The 21051-nt window shown below is 40.4% G+C and overlaps 1 protein-coding gene across 1 annotated transcript in view; it reads left to right on the top strand.

The window, feature by feature from the left end:
- The window catches only part of ap5z1 (adaptor related protein complex 5 subunit zeta 1), a 72061-nt gene extending 60446 nt beyond the window's left edge, over positions 1–11615 (top strand). The window contains exons 14-17 of the mRNA XM_043711908.2: positions 2794–2891; positions 6121–6253; positions 7680–7894; positions 11327–11615. Coding sequence (XP_043567843.2) covers positions 2794–2891; positions 6121–6253; positions 7680–7894; positions 11327–11600 — 720 coding nt within the window. The 3' untranslated portion in view covers positions 11601–11615. The remainder of the gene's footprint in view (positions 1–2793; positions 2892–6120; positions 6254–7679; positions 7895–11326) is intronic.
- The last annotated feature ends 9436 nt before the right edge of the window (positions 11616–21051 follow it).

Raw genomic sequence — 21051 nt, 5'->3', positions numbered from 1 at the left:
ATTGTTATTTACGCTAATAATTGAACCACTAGCAGAAGCTATTCGAGCTGATCCTAATATAACGGTCCCGAGGATTGGTACAGGTAAACATAAAATTACCCTGTATGCAGATGATGTTCTTCTATTCCTCAGTAACCCTCTGATGTCTGTACCTCACTTAATTCAAGTTATTAATACATTTAGCGGGTTCTCAGGCTATAAAATTAATTTTTCAAAATCGGAGGCTATGCCAATGGGTGGCCTTGCTATGATACCCCACTTAGTGGACGGATCCCTTTTTCCCTTTCGTTGGTCCCTGGAGGGTTTCTTATATTTAGGCATTTTTATTACCCCAGTATTTGGTCAGTTATACAAGGCTAACTTTGTGCATTTATTGGAGAGGATAAGGCAGGACCTCCAGCGATGGGGAGACCTTCCGATTTCCTGGCTGGGTAGAATAGCACTAATTAAAATGAATGTCCTGTCCCGTCTCCTATACCCTATGAGAATGCTTCCAGTGATGCTGCCGAGGCTGGCACTACGTAAATTATATGGCTGGCTGGGTTCCTTTATCTGGAATCATAGACGGCCCCTCATTAAGCTGAAGAAGCTACAGCTTCCACAGGCAAGGGGAGGATTGGACTTCCCAGATATTAGGAACTATCAGTTAAGTTCCTTATTAATTTACATAGCCGATTGGGTCTTGTCTGACCCGCAATCAATCTGGCTGGACATCGAGGCTTCTCAAGTAAAATGCCCACTTATTAACCTTTTATTTTCAGACAAGAGGAAAATCATTACGGATCACTGTAAAAACCCTATAATACTAAACACAATTAAAGCTTGGAATATAATGCGGCAAAATGAGGGCAACTCACATAAAACATCCCCCATGCACCGATAGTGGGAGCATGGGGATTCCAACCGGGGTTTACATACACCACTTTTAAACTCTGGAGATCCAGGGGTATCTCATGTCTAGGGGACCTATTTAAAGATGGGGTCTTGATGTCTTTTGAACAGCTGCGTCGGAAATTCGGATTACCTAATGGAGACCTCTATCGATACTTCCAAATTTGAGATTACATACAGAAGAAGACTACGTTATTAGATGGTCTTTATAAATCAGAGAATGTAGAGTACTACTACCAATCCTCCATTAGTACTATTTATCATTTACTACATCATGAAGTATCAGGAGATATGGACAATCTGCTTAAAACATGGGATCAGGAATTGGGACTAGAAATCTCTATAGAAACGTGGAATGACATTTGGGAAAAAGCCAGAAGAATCACCATCTGTAACAGAACTCAGGCTATCCAGCTGAAGATACTTCATAGGGCCCATATAGCACCGGATCGATTGGCAAAATATAAGGCAGGGGCATCCCCAATGTGTCCCAAATGTAAAATAGAGGTGGGCACTCTTGTACATTGCCTATGGACCTGTCATAAGATCTGTAGATACTAGACTAAAGTAGCAAGTACCCTGACAGAAATTTTAGGAACTGAAATTAAAGTGGACCTGTATCTCTCCTTTTGGGCTTTTCGAACTTTCCCTCCCTGGACATGTACGGGCAGAGACTATTTTCTATTCTCTCTTTCTGTGCAAGGAAAAATATTTTGGTAAACTGGGTGGCTGAGGGCCCCCCTGGACTTTCAAATTGGCACAGATTAATTATGGAATGTATTCCCCTTGACTTCCTTACAAATATGGTGCACCGAAAGACCGAATTATTTTATAAAATATGGCAGCCCTTCTTGAATTATATGAATACAGATATTTCGGCTATCCTAACAAGGGCTTTTATTTAATTGACATTACGAACCTGGCTGGTCCGGGGCCCCTTCGGAGAGGAATCCCGCACGAATACGGGTTTTGTTACATTTGATGTTAACACATTCCGAGCATGTATCTCACTATCCAATTTCTATGTTATCCATTGTTTTTTTGTTTGTTTTTTCTCGCTCTCTTATTTGAATAATGTAAGAGACTTAAATATACACTCTGGTTAGTTGTAGGTTAGATTAGTAGTTAGTTGAGTTTTGTTTTTTTTCTTTCTTGGTATTTTTCTTTTGTTAAATTTTGGTTATTATATATTTAAGATTTAATTGTATATCAATGTTTGTACTTGAGAGTTTTGTTTATTTTTGTAAACTTGTAAAAATGTTAAATTTCTAATAAAAATATCTATTAAAAAAAAAGTTAACATTATAATCCGAAGCATTACACCCTCTTCTATTTGTTTTATACTAAGGCTGTCACTGGTCTCAATATTTGTATTGCTGAAAATGTGTTGCTGGAAAAGCGCAGCGGTTCAGGCAGCATCCAAGGAGCAGGAGAATCGATGTTTCGGGCATGAGCCCTTATTACCTTGCTTATCTTTAAGACCCTCATCCCTGCCTGACAGCCTTGGCATAATCTGAAGGGCAATTACTTTTATCACAAGGTATCAAAGATAGTTTGGTCATCCTCCTGTCGTCATGTCACTCATTTAATACCTATTGGGTTGCTTCTGGTCTCAAAAAAGAAACACCAAAATATTATCTTCACGAGCATATTTTTGTCTTTTGAGGAATCAATTTAAATTGTCTATCAAATGATATTAATAACATCATGCTGAATTTTTACCAGGTAGTTCGTGAATCACTGGTTAATTGTGTTACAGGAGATGATTATTTAAAGTGCATTGCATTGTAGTTTAAGCCAAATTCCAGTTGTATTTTCACTAGAACTTTGCCTGTGTACTCTGTTCTTTGTGTGCCATATGACTGGTTTTGGAATCATCCACACTTTCCCTTTTGGCTTCAGTTTGCAGATGGTCCACTGATCAATCAGCTAGTTCTGGTTATCCTGGAACGTAGCAGTCTCCTATATGACATCCCTGACTTCAAAACTGAAGTTCAACGGTAAGTAAAAATAACATTTGGCAAATGCCTGTTTACTACTTTTAGGGTTGAATACTTGTTGGAATAACACTGTCCATCAGATTGTGCTCTGAGTGAATCATCGTGCCAAAAGAAAATGTTACAAAGTATAAAACTGAAACTCATCAACAGTTGAATATAAAGGTATAATCAAAATATACAGAATCTCAAAATACAATCAGGAATAGTCAACATGGTGTCCAAAGGACAGGTCTTACTTGATGAACCATTTTAAACACTTTGAAGAGGTGAAAGGATTTTCACGAAGGGTGCTGCATTTTAAGCCCATGGTTCAGCTATGAATATGTATGATCAGAGACATGTAGTAAAATGATTTTAAGTTGGCTACAAAACAGAAAACAGAGCCAGGATTGGAACTAGTTAATCAAACAGATGGGGGGAGAGTTGCTCCACAAGGAGTGATGCTGGGGTTGCAGGTATCAGAGTACAGTTACAAAATTAGCAGACAACAGCAGTATGGAGAGCTACAGTTAACACAGGAGTACATAAGAACAAGAACATAAGAACTAGAAGCAGGAGTAGGTTGCCTGGCCCTTCGAGCCTGCTCCGCCATTCAGTACGATCATAGCTGATCTTTTCGTGGCCTCAGCTCCACTTACCCACTCTCTTTCTCCATAACCCTTAATTCCTTTACTGTATGAAAAAGTATTTATCTTAGCTTTAAAAGCATTTACTGATGAAGCCTCAATCACTTCATTGGGCAGGAAGTTCCATAAATTCACAACCCTCTGGTTGAAGAAGTTCCTTCTCATTTCAGTCCTAAATCTGCTCCCTCTAGTTTTGAGGATGTGCTGCCCTGTCCTAGCTTCACCTGCCAGTGGAAACACCCTCTCTACTTCTATCTTATCTACTCCCTTCATAATTTTATATGTTTGTACAAGATTTCCCCCCACCATTCTTCTAAATTCCAATGAACATAATCCCGGTCTACTCGGTCTCCCCTCGTACGCCAAACCCCTCAACTCCAGAGTCAACCTAGTGAACCTCCTGTGTGTACCCCCTTTAGTGCCTTTCTCAAATAAGGAGACTAAAGCTGCACGTAGTACTGCAGGTGTGGCCTCACCAGCACCCTGTACAGCTGCAACATAACCTCCCTGTTTTTAAACTCAATCCCTTTAGCAATGAAGGACAAAATTCCATTTGTCTTCCTAATTATGTGTTGAATCTGCAGACCAAGTTTTGGTCTCTGCGCAGCAGCATGCTGTAATTTTTTTACCATTCAAATAGTAGTCCTTTTTACTGTTGTTCCTGTCAAAATGGATGACTCCACATTTATTAATATTGTACTCCATCTGCCAGACCTTTGCCCACTCATTTAAAGTATCTATGTCGCTCTGCAAAGTTTCACAGTCCATTGCACACTTTGCCCGAGCAATCAATGGTAAAATCCAAAGAAAAACCTGTAGAATTGGTAAATGATCAAAGGCATAAATAATTGTGAAAGAGGAAGTAAAGAGGTGATAGGGATTCATTTTAAAATAACCAGAATTCCCCGACTGCATATACCCAACTTGGGAGAAACGTGCATGAACATTTGGATTTTTGTTGTGTATGGGGGTAACTGGTGCTGTGCCTACTGCTACTGGAAACACAGCAGAGGAAGCCACAGGTCTGCAGAGTGAGGAGGCGGGTTGCTTGTAAAACACCACTTGTCATTTTGACTAAGGCACTGAGCTCTTGCTTCTCACCAAAATTGAAAAGGGGAGAAATTATGTCACTCGCTTATAGGACCTTAGTTAGACCATACTTGGTGTGCTCTCTGTACATTTAAAAAGTATATTGAGGGCCTAGAAAATGTATTTTAAAAATTGTTTACAAAATAGCAGAGCCAAGAGGTTAAATACTCAGAAATATTAAACAGGCTGATGTTCTTTTCTCTCAACAAGTGAAGACTGAGCAGGGGTGACTTGGAAAAGACATGAGAGATTATAAGATGGTTTTATAATGTGGATGTAAAGATGTTTGCAGTTGTTGGGAAGACTAAAAACAAGAGACCGTAAATATTGATTGTCACTAATGAACAGGCAATTCAGAAAAAAGCTCTTCATCCAGAGTGCTAGAGTGTGGGATGTGTTACCAATTGGATTAGTTAAGGTGACTAGCATAGCTGCAGTTTGGAAGCAGAGAGGAATAGAGCACTATGCTGATGAGGCTCAATAAGCAGTATTGTTAGGGAGCTCCTATGGAGCTTGACCATCAGCATGGACTGTTTCCAAAAGAGAAAATGCTGGAAAATCTCAGTAGGTCTGGCAGCATCTGTAAGGAGAGAAAAGAGCTGACGTTTCAAGTCTAACTGACCCTTTGTCAATGCTTAAAAAAAGGGAGACATAGCGAGGTATTTTAACCATGGACCGTTTGGCTGAATTGTTTGTTTCTGTGCTGTAAACAATTTGTAAAGTCTCTGCAAGCCTGTAGCACATAAACCTGGAGGAAAGTATAATATTTCAAACACTAAACATTATTTCCTGTTTAAAATTGTGGTCAAACTTTGTTGATTTGCTTTTTTAAAAAATCTTCCTGGTCACTTCCCACTCAATTTTCATTCTTTATGTGGGTCCAGCTCACTAGCTAATGATCAGGAGCAGAAAGCCTGGTAGTTGGTTTTCCATCCTCATTTTAGTCACACAAAAATCACATTGATATTAACTGACTGGACAGCGGGCTTGATACCTTCAGCTCTATTTAATCTGTGGTTTATTTTGCCACTAAATTACTGGGCAGTGGTGGTTCTACAACAGCAACATATCGTAGCCGATAGTAATGGAGAGGGCATGAAATAATATTTCAGACTTAAAATTTCCATCCCCAAATACTGTGCTGTGTACAGCTGATAGAGATTGTCAGTTGTGATAACTGCACCTAATTTGATAATGGATCAAAAACTGACATATTACAAATGCGACATAGAAAGTGAAATGATGAGGCATGTTCACTGAATCACTGAGCTGTGGTGATGGCTGGTTTAGTTTCATTGTCAGCACCCATTTACTGAACGTCCCAGTGCCACATTAGTAAACCTGCACAAGGTGTGCCGTAGCAGTGAATCCAAGCAGAAATTGTTGCCAAGTTTCAGCCTTTTTCAGTTGCATGCCTGAATTCATTTTGGATAACGTTTCATGAGCATTCTGATTAATTACTAAATGTACGGGTGCACCTTGCGTGTTGCTGATTTCTTTCTTCAATTCCACAGTGTATTCAGTTCCCAGCTGTTGGTGTTATGTAAACTATACCCACCTCTAATAGTTGAACAATCCAAAGAGCTGCTGGAATTTTGTGCAACAGTCAGCAACATTATCAATAAGGAGACTTTCTTCACTCATGTGGTAAGGAATTCTACATTATAATCTGGCTTAGTGATTCAGCTTTACTGTAGGAATGAATCCTGTTAAGACAGGCAATGTTTTTTGGTTGCTACTGCTGATGGCTCAGTGTGGGTATTTGAACTGTACTGACCAGGAAGGTCCCATGTTTTGATCCTATTCTGTGCTGAGTTAGCTTATCTCAAAATTGTTGCTACAAATGGCTCTGAGCTACTGAACCGTGGAGCAGGAAATTTACTATGATTACCATTCTTTATTGCTGTCCAGAAATTAATAACGATCTGAACATGTAAAGGGTATTCATTGGCTAATGTGGGTTTTCTGGATTACTAGTCCAATGATAATACCACTAATGTTCAGGGGACCTGGGTTCAATTCCTATTAAGGCAGCTGGTGGAATTTAAATTCAATGAATAAATTTAATTAATAAATATAGAATATAAAGTTAATATGGCTGCCTGTTAAACTATTTTCAGTTACTGGAAAAATCCAGCTGGTATACTTTTAATATCCTTTGCTGTGGGTCGAGAACAAGACCAGTTATGGACAGACTTCCTTCCCAATGTGGTTAATTCTTAACTACACTTTGAAATGGCTGAGCAAACCATTTCAGTTGTATGAAACTGTTAGCAAAAAATCAAACCAGATGGGCTAAAGTGGTTCAAGAAGGCAGCTCACCACATTTTATTTGAGGGTAATTAGATTCTGGCTTTGCCTGTGTCACCTACTGCCTATGAGAGGATAAACATTTTATAAAGTGTAGCTGAGATACTGAGCTGAACTATTGAGATGGGTAGGAGTGAGGTTCTGGAGGGACGGATGACGTTTTCCACTTTGGCGTTTTTGCATGTTATCATGGAATTGTTCCCATTCTAGAAACTGGATACTGTATGTCTTTGTGCCAACTCCACATTCAAATCTTGTTGGAACTTAATTAAAAGAAAGGAAAAATAACTTATGTCATGCCTTTCACAATATTAAGAAATCCTGAAGGACATTGTCAGTCACTGAAGTTACCCATACCCTGCAGCACAGTCCTTTGTTTACAGAGGCAACAATGAGTTTATATAAACAAAGTAATATAAAATAAGCATATGGTTATTGTTAGGAAATTCCTGCCCCAGATAGAAAATGTTGTGTGCAAATGCACAAACTTCCCTTTCTGGTTCATATTCTATCCACAGAAAATATGAACAGTAATTAGTGAACAATCTCTTTAAGTATGATGGAGAATGATTAAAGGAGCTCCCATGAAATTTCCTGTCAGTACAAGAATGGGCTAATGTAAAGCTGACAATGCTGGAAATACCCAATAGGTAAAACAGCATCTTTGGACAGAGAAACAGTTAACAGTTCGGCTCATAGTTGGTGGTCGGTGAAGAGCTGCTGCTATGATGCCAAGATGTAAACTGAGATTTTGTACTTTCAGGTTTGGGCCATCGGTGAGTACATGTCCTTTTCGTATGACAGATGCTGCACAGTGGAACAAATTACCAAGTTCTTTGAAACTCTCGAAGCATTACTTTTTGAGATCACACAGCTGCGAGCCTCTGCCCATGTCCCCAAGTACTCGCCGCGGGTTATCACTATTCTCATGACCACCCTGGCAAAATTAGCATCTCGGAGCCAGGACCTGATTCCAAGGTATTCTGTCTATTTCAGTATTATAGTCTAGAGGGATAGGGTCATTTTACAATTACTGAGAATTCAGTCACGGGTACAGTACAACTATTTTTTTTTAAATTGCTGTAATAGCATAAATGAGGAGGGGGGGAGATCAGTAACCAGCAGGCACAGATGTTTAAAACAATTGGCAGAAGAAATACAGGAGTGATGAGGTCATTTTCTTTTAATGTTTTGGGATGTTATGATCTGCAGTGTATTGCCTGAGAGTGGTAGAAGCAGATTCAGTAGAGATGGAATCTCAAAAGTACTTGAATGAGGAATATAATGTATGGGCTGTGGAGGAAGAGCAGAGCACTGAGACTAATTGGAAATTCTTCTGTGCTCTGTGCGTAGAATTCTGATCGAGTGTAGATAAGGGTCAGCACAACACTGAAGAAATGATGAAGGTAGAAGTTAAATTAGTGCAATAGTTTTTCCATCTGCGATCACTTTATCTCAGCCCATCAGAGAGAGCAGCCGAACAGCATCTACTTCTGATTCTAGTTTTCCCAGTCGTCATCTCCCCTTCTTTTTGTCCTGCAGATGTCTGGATTTGATTTTAGTTTTCCCTGATTTTAGTTGAGATCAGGGATTAATAATCATGAAAATGAAGCTTGTACCCTTTTGAGGCCGTATTCCTATTACAGCTATTGGATAGACTTAATGCACACACTGGTTACTGCAGTTGTGGGAAGTCGTTTTGTAGACATTTTGTCCCCTGTCTAAGTGACATCTTTAGGGCTTTGGAGCCTCCTGTGAAGCGCTGTTGTGCTGTGTCTTTTGGAATTTATTTGTTCTGCTCCTGCTGCAACTGGTTCTGGTTGTTTGTTGCAGTTGTCAGTATATTGGGTCTAGGTCAATGAGTTTATTGATGGAGCCCATGGATGAGTGCCATGCCTCTAGAAATTCTCTGGCTGTCCTCTGTTTAGCTTGTCCTATGATTGTAATGTTGTCCCAGTCCGATATATTGACCACTGCAACAAACAACTGGAACGCAGGAACGGAACCAAATAAATTTCAGAAGAGACAGTTCAACAACACTTCACTGGAGGCTCCAAAGCACTGAAGATGTCACCTAGATAGGGAATGAAACATCTGCACATCAACTTCCCAGCTCGGTGAACATACCCACCTCTCACCCTCTCAACCCTCGGAACGCGCAGCCCTCCACTCCCTCCGTTCCAACCCCAACCTCACCATCAAACCAGCTGACAAGGGAGGCGCAGTAGTAGTTTGGCGCACTGACCTTTACACCGCTGAGGCCAGACGCCAGCTCGCAGATACCACCTCCTACCATCCCCTTGACCATGACCCCACCCCCCACCACCAAACCATCATCTCCCAGACCATCCATAACCTCATCACCTCAGGGGACCTCCCATCCACCGCCTCCAACCTCATAGTCCCACAACCCCGCACCGCCCGTTTCTACCTCCTGCCCAAAATCCACAAACCTGACTGCCCCAGACGACCCATCGTCTCAGCCTGCTCCTGCCCAACCGAACTCATCTCGGCATACCTCGACACGGTCCTGTCCCCATTAGTCCAAGAACTCCCCACCTACGTTCGTGACACCACCCACGCCCTCCACCTCCTCCAGGATTTCCGCTTCCCCGGTCCCCAACGCCTCATCTTCACCATGGACATCCAGTCCCTGTACACCTCCATCCCCCATCACGAAGGACTCAAAGCACTCCGCTTCTTCCTTTCCCGCCGTACCACCCAGTACCCTTCCACCGACACCCTCCTTCGACTGACCGAACTGGTCCTCACCCTGAACAACTTTTCTTTCCAATCCTCCCACTTTCTCCAAACAAAAGGAGTAGCCATGGGCACCCGCATGGGCCCCAGCTATGCTTGCCTCTTCGTAGGGTATGTGGAACAATCCATCTTCCGCAACTACACTGGCCCCACCCCCCATCTTTTCCTTCGCTACATTGATGACTGTATCGGCGCTACCTCGTGCTCCCACGAGGAGGTTGAACAGTTCATCCACTACACTAACACCTTCCACCCCGACCTCAAATTCACCTTGACCTCTTTCCACCTATCACATTTCCAACGCCCCTCCTCCAAGTCCCTCCTCCCTACCTTTTATCTTCTCCTGCTGAACACTCTCTGCTCATTCCTGAAGAAGGGCCTGTGCCCGAAACGTCGAATCTCCTGTTCCCTGGATGCTGCCTGACCTGCTGTGCTATTCCAGCAATAAAGTTTCAACTTTGATCTCCAGCATCTGCAGACCTCACTTTCTCCTCGAACATACCCACAACTACTGCAACCAGCACCCGAGCCACAAATCTTGAACTCGCTCTGAGTAAATAAAAAGGAAGTAATAATAGAGAGAACTGTGGATGTGGGAAATATGAAACATAAATTGCTGGTGAAACTCAGCACGTCTGGCAGCAAGTGTGCAGATAAAGCAGAGTTAACATTAAGTCCAGTGACTCTTCATCAGAACTAATGAATAATTTTCTGACCAAGAGTCACTGCATCTGAAACATTAACTCTGTCTTTTTCCTATAGCTGCTGCCAGACCCACTGAATTTTGTTTCTGTTTTTGATAAAAGAAAGTAGTTGTTTGTTCTAGAGAGGAAAATTTATAACAAAGTAATGCTTAAAAGCAATTATATTGTACACTAATAGGGTTCTCATTGGCAGAGGAATGCATTAGTTAGATGATTGACAGAAGCAGCCAAACTTTTTTTAAATATTAAACCAGGCATATTGACTCCGTTCAAGGTATCGCCCTTGGAAATGAGCTTAGCAGGGATCTAATGGCATTCTGGGTCTTCCTCTATTGTAAAACATAAACCTATTCATGTCTTTTGTATTTTGAAAATGAAAAATTTTAACTTGAAGCCCCTGAGTGTCCATACTGAACAATACTGTCAAAACTTGAAGTACACCATGTGGGTGAAATTAATTATTTTACTTGCAACTTAGCCTTTCAGAAACAAAATTGCCCTGTGATTTCACACTGAAGTTTTTTTAAGCTGTGTATATGTAACATTCCAGTTTTAAAAGATGGTTAAGAAAACTGGGGTGGCACGGTGGCTCAGTGGTTAACACCGCTGCCTCACACCACCAGGGACCCAGGTTCGATTCCAGCATTGGGTGACTGTCTGTGTGGAGTTTGCATAATCTCCCTGTGTCTGTGTGGGTTTCCTCCCATAGTCCAAAGATGTGCAGGTCAGGTGAATTGGCCATACTAAATTGCCCATAGTGTTAGGTGCATTACTGTTCGGAGGGTCGGTACGGACTTGTTGGGCTGAAGGGCCTCTTTCCACACTATAGGGAATCTAACCTAATCAAAAAATACTGCTTTTTGTAAAATCATTTATTTGTAAGCTGTTTGTTAAATTGAAATTACTCAGAAATTTTTAATTTCAAGGATACTTTTTTTCTCTTCAGGGTCTCTATGTTCCTGTCTAAGATGCGGCCTTTTGTACGCAGTGCTATGATTTCCTCCATGTACAGTGAGGAGGATATTCAAGAAATCCTGACCCGTGCCACTGAGCTCAACAATCTGTTAAAAGTTCCAAATGTAGCTCAGGTTATATTGGGATCCTCTGTGGACATTGTCAATCCAAGGTGGTACAAGGATACCAATGCTTCATTACCACTCACCTTGAGGACAATCAGCAAAGTGCTGCAGAGAGAGCCAGCACCAGGATTCTCTGCATAAAATCTCTGAAATGTGTATGATTTTGTGTTTTCTAAGAAATATTTATAAATGTTCTTCCATTTTTATGAAGTCTTCTAAAAGCTATGCCAAAAATCAAACTGATTAATAGGTGTTCAATGTTGAGTTCATTACAATTAGACCACTAACATAAAATCAAACAGTACAGACCCTTTGGCCCATGATATTGGGCTGAGCATTTATCTTGATCTAAGATGAACCTGACCGACACACCCCTCCAATTACTACCTGCATGTGCCTATCCAAGAGTTGCTTAAATGTCCCTAATCTCTCTAACTCTACCACTAACCCCTGGCAGTGCATTCCATACATCTACCAATCTCTGCGTAAAGAACTGTCCTCTGACATCTCCCCTGTAAATGAAAGCCAAAACACCATATGCCCCCTTAACAACTCTATCAACTTGATGACAACTTTAAGGAATCTATGTAGGTGGACCCCAAGATCCCACTGTTCCTCCATACTGCTAAGAATCATGTCTTTAACCCTGTATTCAGTATTCAAATTCTATCTTCCAAAATGAATTACTTCACATTTTATCCAGGTTGAACTCCATCTGCCACTTCTCAGCATCGTCAATGTCTTAGTGTTGAGGGCTGTTGCAGTCTACAACACCGACAACACCACTGACCTTTGTGACATTGGCAAACTTACTAACCCATTCTTTGAATTCTTCATCCAAGTCATTTATTAAAAACTAAAAAAAAAGGCCAAAGAACAGATCCCTGTGGGATGAATATTTGGTGAATGGAAGTCATTGGTTCTATACAATTTGAGTATTGCTGAAATAACTCCTTTCTTCAGAATAGTTCTCATTGAAGGGTTACTGGACCTGAAACATTAACTCTGCTGCCAGACCTGCTCAGTTTCTCCAACATTCATATACAGTTTTTTGTTTATTGTAGGAATTGGAATAATACAAGACATAGCAATGAGTGAGGAAAGAAAAATCACATTTCATACCATACTGATCGATTGGGTTAAATGTGGACAATTGATTAAATTTCCATGAATGTGCTAAACCCTGCAGGGTTAAAAAAACAGTTCCAAAGAAGAAAGGCTGTTGTTAATCCATGAAAGTAGTGTTTATTTGCATAGAATTCTTCAGAAATAGAAATTTATACCATTTGAGTACATATTTGAAATACATTCTGAAAAGTTCTATATAAGTCTTACATTAAAAATATATTATTTGAACAGTTGTATTAACATAAAATACATATAATGGAGATAAAAGTAAATAATAAAATAATGACTGGACTTTAAAGCACATTTTAATAATGTGGCTTGTTTGCATAAAAACTGAGTTGGTAAGCAGTTCCTTTTGTAATGCCCCACAAGAACAAGGTTTTGTTCAGGAATTCAGGAAATTTAGTATGGAATCACCATCGGAAAACTACTCTTACAGTGTGTGTCGTTTAGACGTGGAATGTAGTGTGATGTTCAAAATACAAATTTTGATTTTTAAATTTAATTTGTCACCTGACTGTCCATATTGAATTGGGAGAAAGTGAGGACTGCAGATGCTGGAGATCAGAGCTTAAAAATGTGTTGCTGGAAAAATGCAGCAGGACAGGCAGCATCAAAGGAGCAGAAGAATTGACGTTTTGGGCACAAGCTCTTCAGGAATTCCATATTGCATTGTTGAAGTAAAATAAGGCTATTTTGGCAATATGCATGAGCAGTTCATGTGAGGTTTAAGTTTAAAGTGGTACTGGTGGTTAAAACCTCTTTAATACGAATGGAATAGATGCTAACGTTCCATCTACAATCAACGTCAATCATGTGGATGTAATACTTTTAAAATATGTCTGTTTACATTGTTTAACTTTTGAGGAGGTGGTAATTAGAGGTTTTAAAAAAGTCTTTGACCGTCAATATCCATAAAGTGAAAACACTGCTTCCTGTAACAAAGTGGATCTCATAATAAACCATAAAGCTTAAAAAAAAATAAACCATAAAGCAAAGCAAAACAGAACTATCACTGCAGTTGTTAGCTTGAAGAGCTGGTATCATGGTCTGCTAATTTGGAATTTGTTGATTAAAGACATATGCTGCACAAAATAGTTCATACTGCACGCATTAAAAAAAATTTTCAAAAACACAAACTCAAGAATTAGTGATCTGATAACCTCACACTGAGGATTTTGTATGGAAGACATTGTGGCCTATAATCACTTAGTATACCACTTTTCCTTCTATACACCAGATATCTGTACATTTTCTCATATTCCCATTTGTCTGATAACCATTTGCAGTTGTTATTGTGCAATGTTACTCTCAACAAATGCCTTTCATCCATCAACTCAATACATGCCATAATACTCGCTCTAAAGCACAAAACATCAGTAAGTGAGATAACCAGAGACAATGCAATATCAGATAGCCATGTGGTACATTCATTATACACTTGTTAACACTATTATCCAGTCAGTGAAATAAGTATGTGCATAACTGTAACATGCAATTTTCTAACTTTGATTGTATTGTTTTCTATCCCCTATACATGGTCTTCAGCCACTCTGCAGAAACTAGTTCAGTTAGCTAATGAATCCACATAGGAGGCTTGAGGGTACATGATCACAAGCCATGCAGACTATAACCCAGCCAAAGATACTCATGTCTCCAAATACATTCAATAATGCATCTGGTGTTTTGCTCAGGTGAGCATAGCATTTATTGCCCATCCTTAACAGCCCTTGAATGTTAGTGTCTACTTGCAAGCTCACCCCCAGAGCTGTGAAGGACCCAGTAACAATGGAATATAGTATCAGCAATTGCAGCTGCATGCAGACACAGACTGAGTTGCGAATGGTATGGAACATTGTTTAAAGATCAGCAAACTTTCTCACTTCTGACCTTATCATTGATGAGACAACCCAAGATGGTTGGGTTCAGGACATTATCCTGAGGACATCTGCAATGTTCCTGGGTCTGGGATGATTGGTCTCCATCAACCCCAGCCATCTTCCTCTGTGATAGGTTTGACTCCAACCAATGGCAAAATGTCCCCTTTATCTAAAGGGCAGAGATGGATGTGGCAGCAGGGAGAAATTCTCTGAGAAGGCAGGATAGGAGAGACCTCCTTAAAAGCCCTAGCTAAGCAGGTCTCCCAATAGCACTATTGCTACAACTGGATTAGACAAGAGCACCTTTGCTGAGACAGCTTTGCTTCAGTCAGGTACTGCTGGAGTTGTCATACCATTCATGAAGCTTGGAACTTTAATCCAGGTTGAGGACTGCTCACCCAATGATGTGGAGATCATTGTTGCTGTTTCATTCATAGCAACCAGTTCCTTGGACATATTATAGTTACACCAACAATTCATGCCCAAAATGCTAATGATCTTTTAAGAAGCAGTTAGTTCGCATCCCAATTACAGGTGCATCTAAGCGCAAACACACTAACTTCCAAGTTTACGATTCATTTCATCACTTCAAACTTTCCTTCGAATTACTGTAATTACTCACATTAGGCAAGTCTTTGTGGCGAGGTACCACAGATGGCAGTGAAATAAGTTAACAGTTGCATCAGTTTTCAATGTTCTTGAAGATAGTTTGGAAGTAGCTTATTTTTACTGTTGCCCAAAGCAGACAAAAGACTGCACTTTTAGCTGAAACGCCAACCTCAAGATGTAATACAAATTCCTGAGGATTCTGGGTAATCCAAGATGGAGGACAGGAAAAATTTCTGGCTGTAACAGCTGCTCCTTTTTTGAGGTATTTTTATATGCTATTGCATTGTTTTGGAACTTTGGAGAAAAAAAAAGTCAAAACAACAGTTTTAAAAGGGAGAGGGGAACAGACAAAAGAAGCATATGGTGAGGTCCGTGCAGGACAGAGAGAGAGAGAAAGAAACTGACACTACAGTGTACCTGCACAGTTACTGCCTTTGCCATTTGAATTCATGTATCGGACATCAGAGTGCATCTGGGAAAATTAACAAACAATGAAATTCACACTAAACTTGGAGGAACCTGTTTGGGAGAGGTCACAGCACAGAAACAGAAGTGAATATTTAAGTGTGGCCTTACAGTAAGTCTGCAGTAGTGAGTAGAGTGGGTTCTTTCTTGATTATATGTCTTATGGAGAAATACCTCTTAATTAAACTTAAAAATATAACCTATAAGTATTAATTTAACCTGGAGCAGTGTTTTGTAGAGGAATAGGAGAATGCTATTTTCTGGGTCTGCAGATTGAAAGAAGCAAAAATGGCCTTTAGTAGAGTGATATGCTCTAGTCGGATGTGGGAGTTTCGGGAGAGTTACGGGTTACTGAGGATTATACCTGCAGTAAATGCTTATGGTTGAGAATCCTATGGATCAGTTGAAGAGACAAGAGGCAATGAGGAATTTACAAGAGTAACGGGATATGGTGGATGGTAGTTATAGGAAGGGGGAAAAGTCGCAGATACAGTCACATAAATGGGTTAACTCCAGGAAAGGTAAGAGAGGCAGTTAGTGCAGGAGTCTTCTGTGGCTATCCCCATTTCAAACAAGTGTGCTGTTTTGGAAAATGTAGGAGGTGATCGATTCTCAGGGGAATGTTGCATGAACAGCCAAGTTTCTGGTTTTAAGACTGGCTCTAATGCAATGAGGGGTACATCAAGTTCCAAGAGATCAATTGTGTTAGGGAAACTCTCTGGTCTGATGTACAGACAGACATTTCTGTGGTCAGCAGCGAAAGATCAGAATGGTGTGTTGCTTCCCTGGTGCCAGGATCAAGGATGTCTCAGAGGGTGCAGAAAGTTCTCAAGGGGGAGAAGGGCCAGCAGGAGGTCATTCTATACATTGAAACCAATGACATAGGAAGGGAAAAGTTTGAGAATCTAAAGGGAGATTAGAGAGTTAGGCAGGAATTTAAAAAGGTCCTCGAGTAGTAATATCTGGATTATTCCCAGTGCTGTGAGCTAATGAGGACAGGAATAGGAGGATAGAGCAGATGAATGCATGGCTGAGGTGCTGGTGTATGGAAGAAGGATTCATATTTGGATCATTGGAATCTCTTTTGGAGTAGAAGTGATCTGTACAAGAAGGACTGATTGCACCTAAATTGGAAGGGGACTAACATACTGGCAGGGAGATTTGCTAGAGCAGCGTGGGAGGATTTCAACTAGTAAGGTGGGGGTGGTGGTGGGACCCAGGGAGATAGTAAGGAAAGAGATCAATCGGAAACTGGTACATTTGAGAACAGAAGCGAGCCAAACAGTCAGGGCAGGCAGGGACAAAGCAGAGAACAAGGTAGGGCTGATAAATTAAACTGCATTTATTTCAATGCAAGAGGTCTAATAGGGGAGGCAGATGAACTCAGGGCATGGTTAGGAACATGGGACTGGGATTTCATAGCAATTACAGAAACGTGGCTCAGGGATGGACGGGACTGGCAGCTTAATGTTCCAGGATACAAATGCGACAGGAAGGATAGAAAGAGAAGCAAGAGAGGAGGGAGAGTGGCGTTTTTGATAAGGGATAGCATTACAGCTGTACTGAGGGAGGATATTCCCAGCAATACATCCAGGGAAGTTATTTGGGTGGAACTGAGAAGAAAGCGATGATCACCTTATTGGGATTGTATTATAGACACCCTAATAGTCAGAGGGAAGTTGAGAAACAAATTTTTAAGGAGATCTCAGTTATCTGTAAGAATAAGAGTGTGGTTATAGTAGGAGATTTTAACTGTCCAAACATAGACTGGGACTGCCATAGTGTTAAGGGTTTAGATGGAGAGGAATTTAAGTAAGTACAAGAAAAGTTTCTGATTCAGTATGTGGATGTACCTACTAGAGAAGGTGCAAAACTTGATCTACTCTTGGGAAATAAGGCAGGGCAGGTGACTGAGGTTGTCAGTGGGGGAGCACTTTGGGGCTAGCGACCATAATTCTATTAGTTTTTTAAAAATCAATGGAAAAGGATAGACCAGATCTAAAAGTTGAAGTTCTAAATTGGAGAAAGGCCAATTTTGACGGTATTAGGCAAAAGAACTTTCAAAAGCTGATTGGGAGCAAATGTTCGCAAATAAGGGGACAGGTGGAAAATGGGAGGCCTTCAGAAATGAGATAACCAGAGTCCAGAGACAGTATATTCCTGTTAAGGTGAAAGGAAAAGCTGGTAGGTATAGGGAATGCTGGATAACTAAAGAAAGTGAGGGTTTAGTTAGGAAAAAGAAGGAAGCATATATCAGGTAAAGACAGGATAGAGAGAGTGAATCCTTAAAAGAGTACAAAGGCAGTAGAAGTATACTTAAGAGGAAAATCAGGAGAGCAAAAAGGGGTCATGAGATAGCTTTGGCAAATAGAATTAAGGAGAATCCAAAGGATTTTTACAAATACTTCAAGGACAAAAGGGTAACTATGGATCTACGAAGGTCCCTCAAAGATCAGCAAGGTGGCCTTTGTGGGGAGTCACAGAAAATGGGGGAGATACTAAATGAGTATTTTGCATCAGTATTTACGGTGAAAAAGGACATGAAAGATATAGAATGTAGAGAAATAGATGGTGACATCTTGGAAAATGTCCATATTACAGAGGAGGAAGTGCTGGATGTCTTGAAATGCATAAAAGTGGATAAATCCCCAGAATCTGATCAGGTGTACCCTAGAACTCTGTGCGAACCTAGGGAAGTGATTGTTGGGCCCCTTGCTGAGATATTTGTGTCACAGGTGAGGTGCCAGAAGATTGGAGGTTGGCTATGTGGTCACTGTTAAAGAAAGGTGGTAAGGATAAGCCAGGGAACTATAGACCAGTGAGCCTGATGTCGGTAGTGGGCAAGTTGTTGGAGGGAATCCTGAGAGACGGGATGTACATGTATTTGGAAAGGCAAGGACTATTAGGGATAGTGAACATGGCTTTGTGGTGGGAAATAATGTCTCACAAACTTTACCGAGTTTTTTGAAGAGATAACAGAGGAATGATGAGGACAGAGTGGTAGATGTGATCTATATGGACTTCAGTAAGGCGTTCGACAAGGTTCCCCATGGGAGAGTGATCAGCAAGGTTAGATCTCACTGAATACAGGGAGAACTAGCCATTTGGATACAGAACTGGTTCAAAGGTAGAAGACAGAAGGTGGTGGTGTAGAATTGTTTTTCAGACTGGAGGCTTGTGATCAATGGAGTGCCACAAGGATCAGTTCTGGGTCCACTACTTTTTGTCATTTACATAAATGATTTGGATGTAAGCATAAAAGGTATAGTTAGTAAGTTTGCAGATGACACCAAAATTAGAGGTGTAGTGAACAGTGAAGGAGGTTACCTCAGATTACAACGGGAACTTGATCAGGTGGGCCAATGGGCTGAGAAGTGGCAGATGGAGTTTAATTCAGATAAATGTGAGGTGCTGCATTTTGGGAAAGCAAATCTTAGCAGGACTTATACACTTAATGGTAAAGTCCTAGCGAGTGTTGCTGAACAAAAACCTTGGAATGCAGATTCATAGCTCCTTGAAAGTGGAGTTGCAGGTAGATAGGATAGTGAGGAAGGCGTTTGGCATGCTTTCCTTTATTGGTCAGAGTATGGAGTACAGGAATTGAAAGGTCATGTTGCAGCTGTACAAGACATTGGTTAGGCCACTGTTGAAATATTGCGTGCAATTCTAGTCTCCTTCCTATTAGAAAGATGTTGTGAAACTTGAAAGGGTTCAGAAAATATTTACAAGGATGTTGCCAGGGTTGGAGGATTTGAGCTATAGGGAGAGGCTGAACAGGCTGGGGCTGTTTCTTCTGGAGCATTGGAGGCTAAGGGGTGACTTTATAGAGATTTATAAAATCATGAGGGGCATGGATAAGATAAATAGACAAAATCTCTTCCCTGGGTTTGGGGAGTCCAGAACTAGAGGGCATAGGTTTAGAGTGAGAGGGGAAAGATATAAAAGAGACCTAAGGGGGGCAACCTTTTCACACAGTGTATGGAATAAGCTGCCAGAGGAAGTAGTGGAGGCTGGTACAATTGCAACATTTAAAAGGTATTTGGATGGGTATATGAATAGGAAGGGTTTGGAGGGATATGGGCCGGTTGATGGCAGATGGGACTAGATTGGATTGGTATATCTGGTCGACAAGTACGTTTGGACCGAAGGGTCTGTTTCCATGCTGCACATCTCTATGACTTACTGTGGTTAACCAACTGAGCCAAACTCAGATGAGTGTTTCCAGTGGGAGACAAAGAATTACCAAGTAATTACATTAACTGTGTTACTCAAGATGTGGAAGTGCCTGTGTTGGACCGGAGGGGATAAATCAGAAGTCACATAACACCAGGTTGTAGATCAACAGACTTATTTGAAATCACAAGCTTTCGGAGGGCTGCAGCTTCACCAGGTGACTCTGAAAGCTTGTGATTTCAAATAAACCTGTTGAACTACAACCTGGTGTCATGGGACTTCTGACTGTGTTACTCAAAGTATTTTTTTTTCAAAACATATTTAAAGGTTTTGATTTTTTGAACAAGTGAGATGAAGGATCTTAAATGAACATTCATAGATAGATCTTTCTCTGAACTTCTGACATTTAATATAGTATTGCCTTTAAAAAAGATTCCTGAAAGACCATCGCACCAGTGGTCATTAAAACAAGGCTGTTAGAGATGGAATCATAAGTCATAATGGATTTAGATCCAAAGGAGCATGAAATGTATCTTCAAATTAATTCTGAGTGCAATCAAAATATATTTATGTAGATATTTCAGTCATTCTCAGAGTGCATTCAAGTACAATTTGCCAATACTGGACAGCTGCCTGCTATACAGCTTATTAAATTAATTAAAACAATTACTATTCATTAAGATACTAATTAACTGATTATCTTTGCCTTTCTGTCAGAAGGCATGCGTTGGCCTAAGAACATTGAATAGTTCTACAGAATACTGCTAGGGCACAATCGATATTTTAGAGTAATTCTTTATGAATACTTCAGTGGGTGAGCTAATGTACATTTAGTAACAGCATTAGAACACTTTTCCCTGTTTGCCCTGATTAATTGAAGCTTTACTAAAGTTCTGTGAGGAATGTATGCCACATCAGCAATATACTATGACTTATGACATCCAGAAATTTACCATTAAACTTGGAAGAAATTAGATTCAAAAACTTTAAAATGATAATCAATCAATTTGGGCCTATTTAATGGACATGGGTGGTGATACGGCGCAGAGGTTCATAACACAGTAACATCTTTACATCCTTAATATCAATTTCCTCTAATTGAAGGTTTTATTACTGTACAATGATCGATCAGCACAGCCCAGCTCTGGCATTGTTCCCATCAGTTACCTATGTTAGAAATCCTGGAGATTACAACTACCAAGTCTAGAGCTGCTCTCTGTCAATTAATTCTGGATTTAGTTGTGATAATTACGCTGAAGTTACTGTCTAAAGTTTTGTAAAAAAAATTATTGTAGCTGCCAGTTTTGAAAACTGAAGAGGTTAAAATCCCACTGCTC

Source organism: Chiloscyllium plagiosum, unplaced genomic scaffold (genome assembly GCF_037043375.1).
Source record: "Chiloscyllium plagiosum isolate Xiang-an unplaced genomic scaffold, Cpla_swu_hap1 HiC_scaffold_20, whole genome shotgun sequence".
In the NCBI taxonomy this organism is placed as follows: Eukaryota; Metazoa; Chordata; class Chondrichthyes; order Orectolobiformes; family Hemiscylliidae; genus Chiloscyllium; species Chiloscyllium plagiosum.
This window is presented reverse-complemented; position numbering and strand designations above follow the sequence as displayed.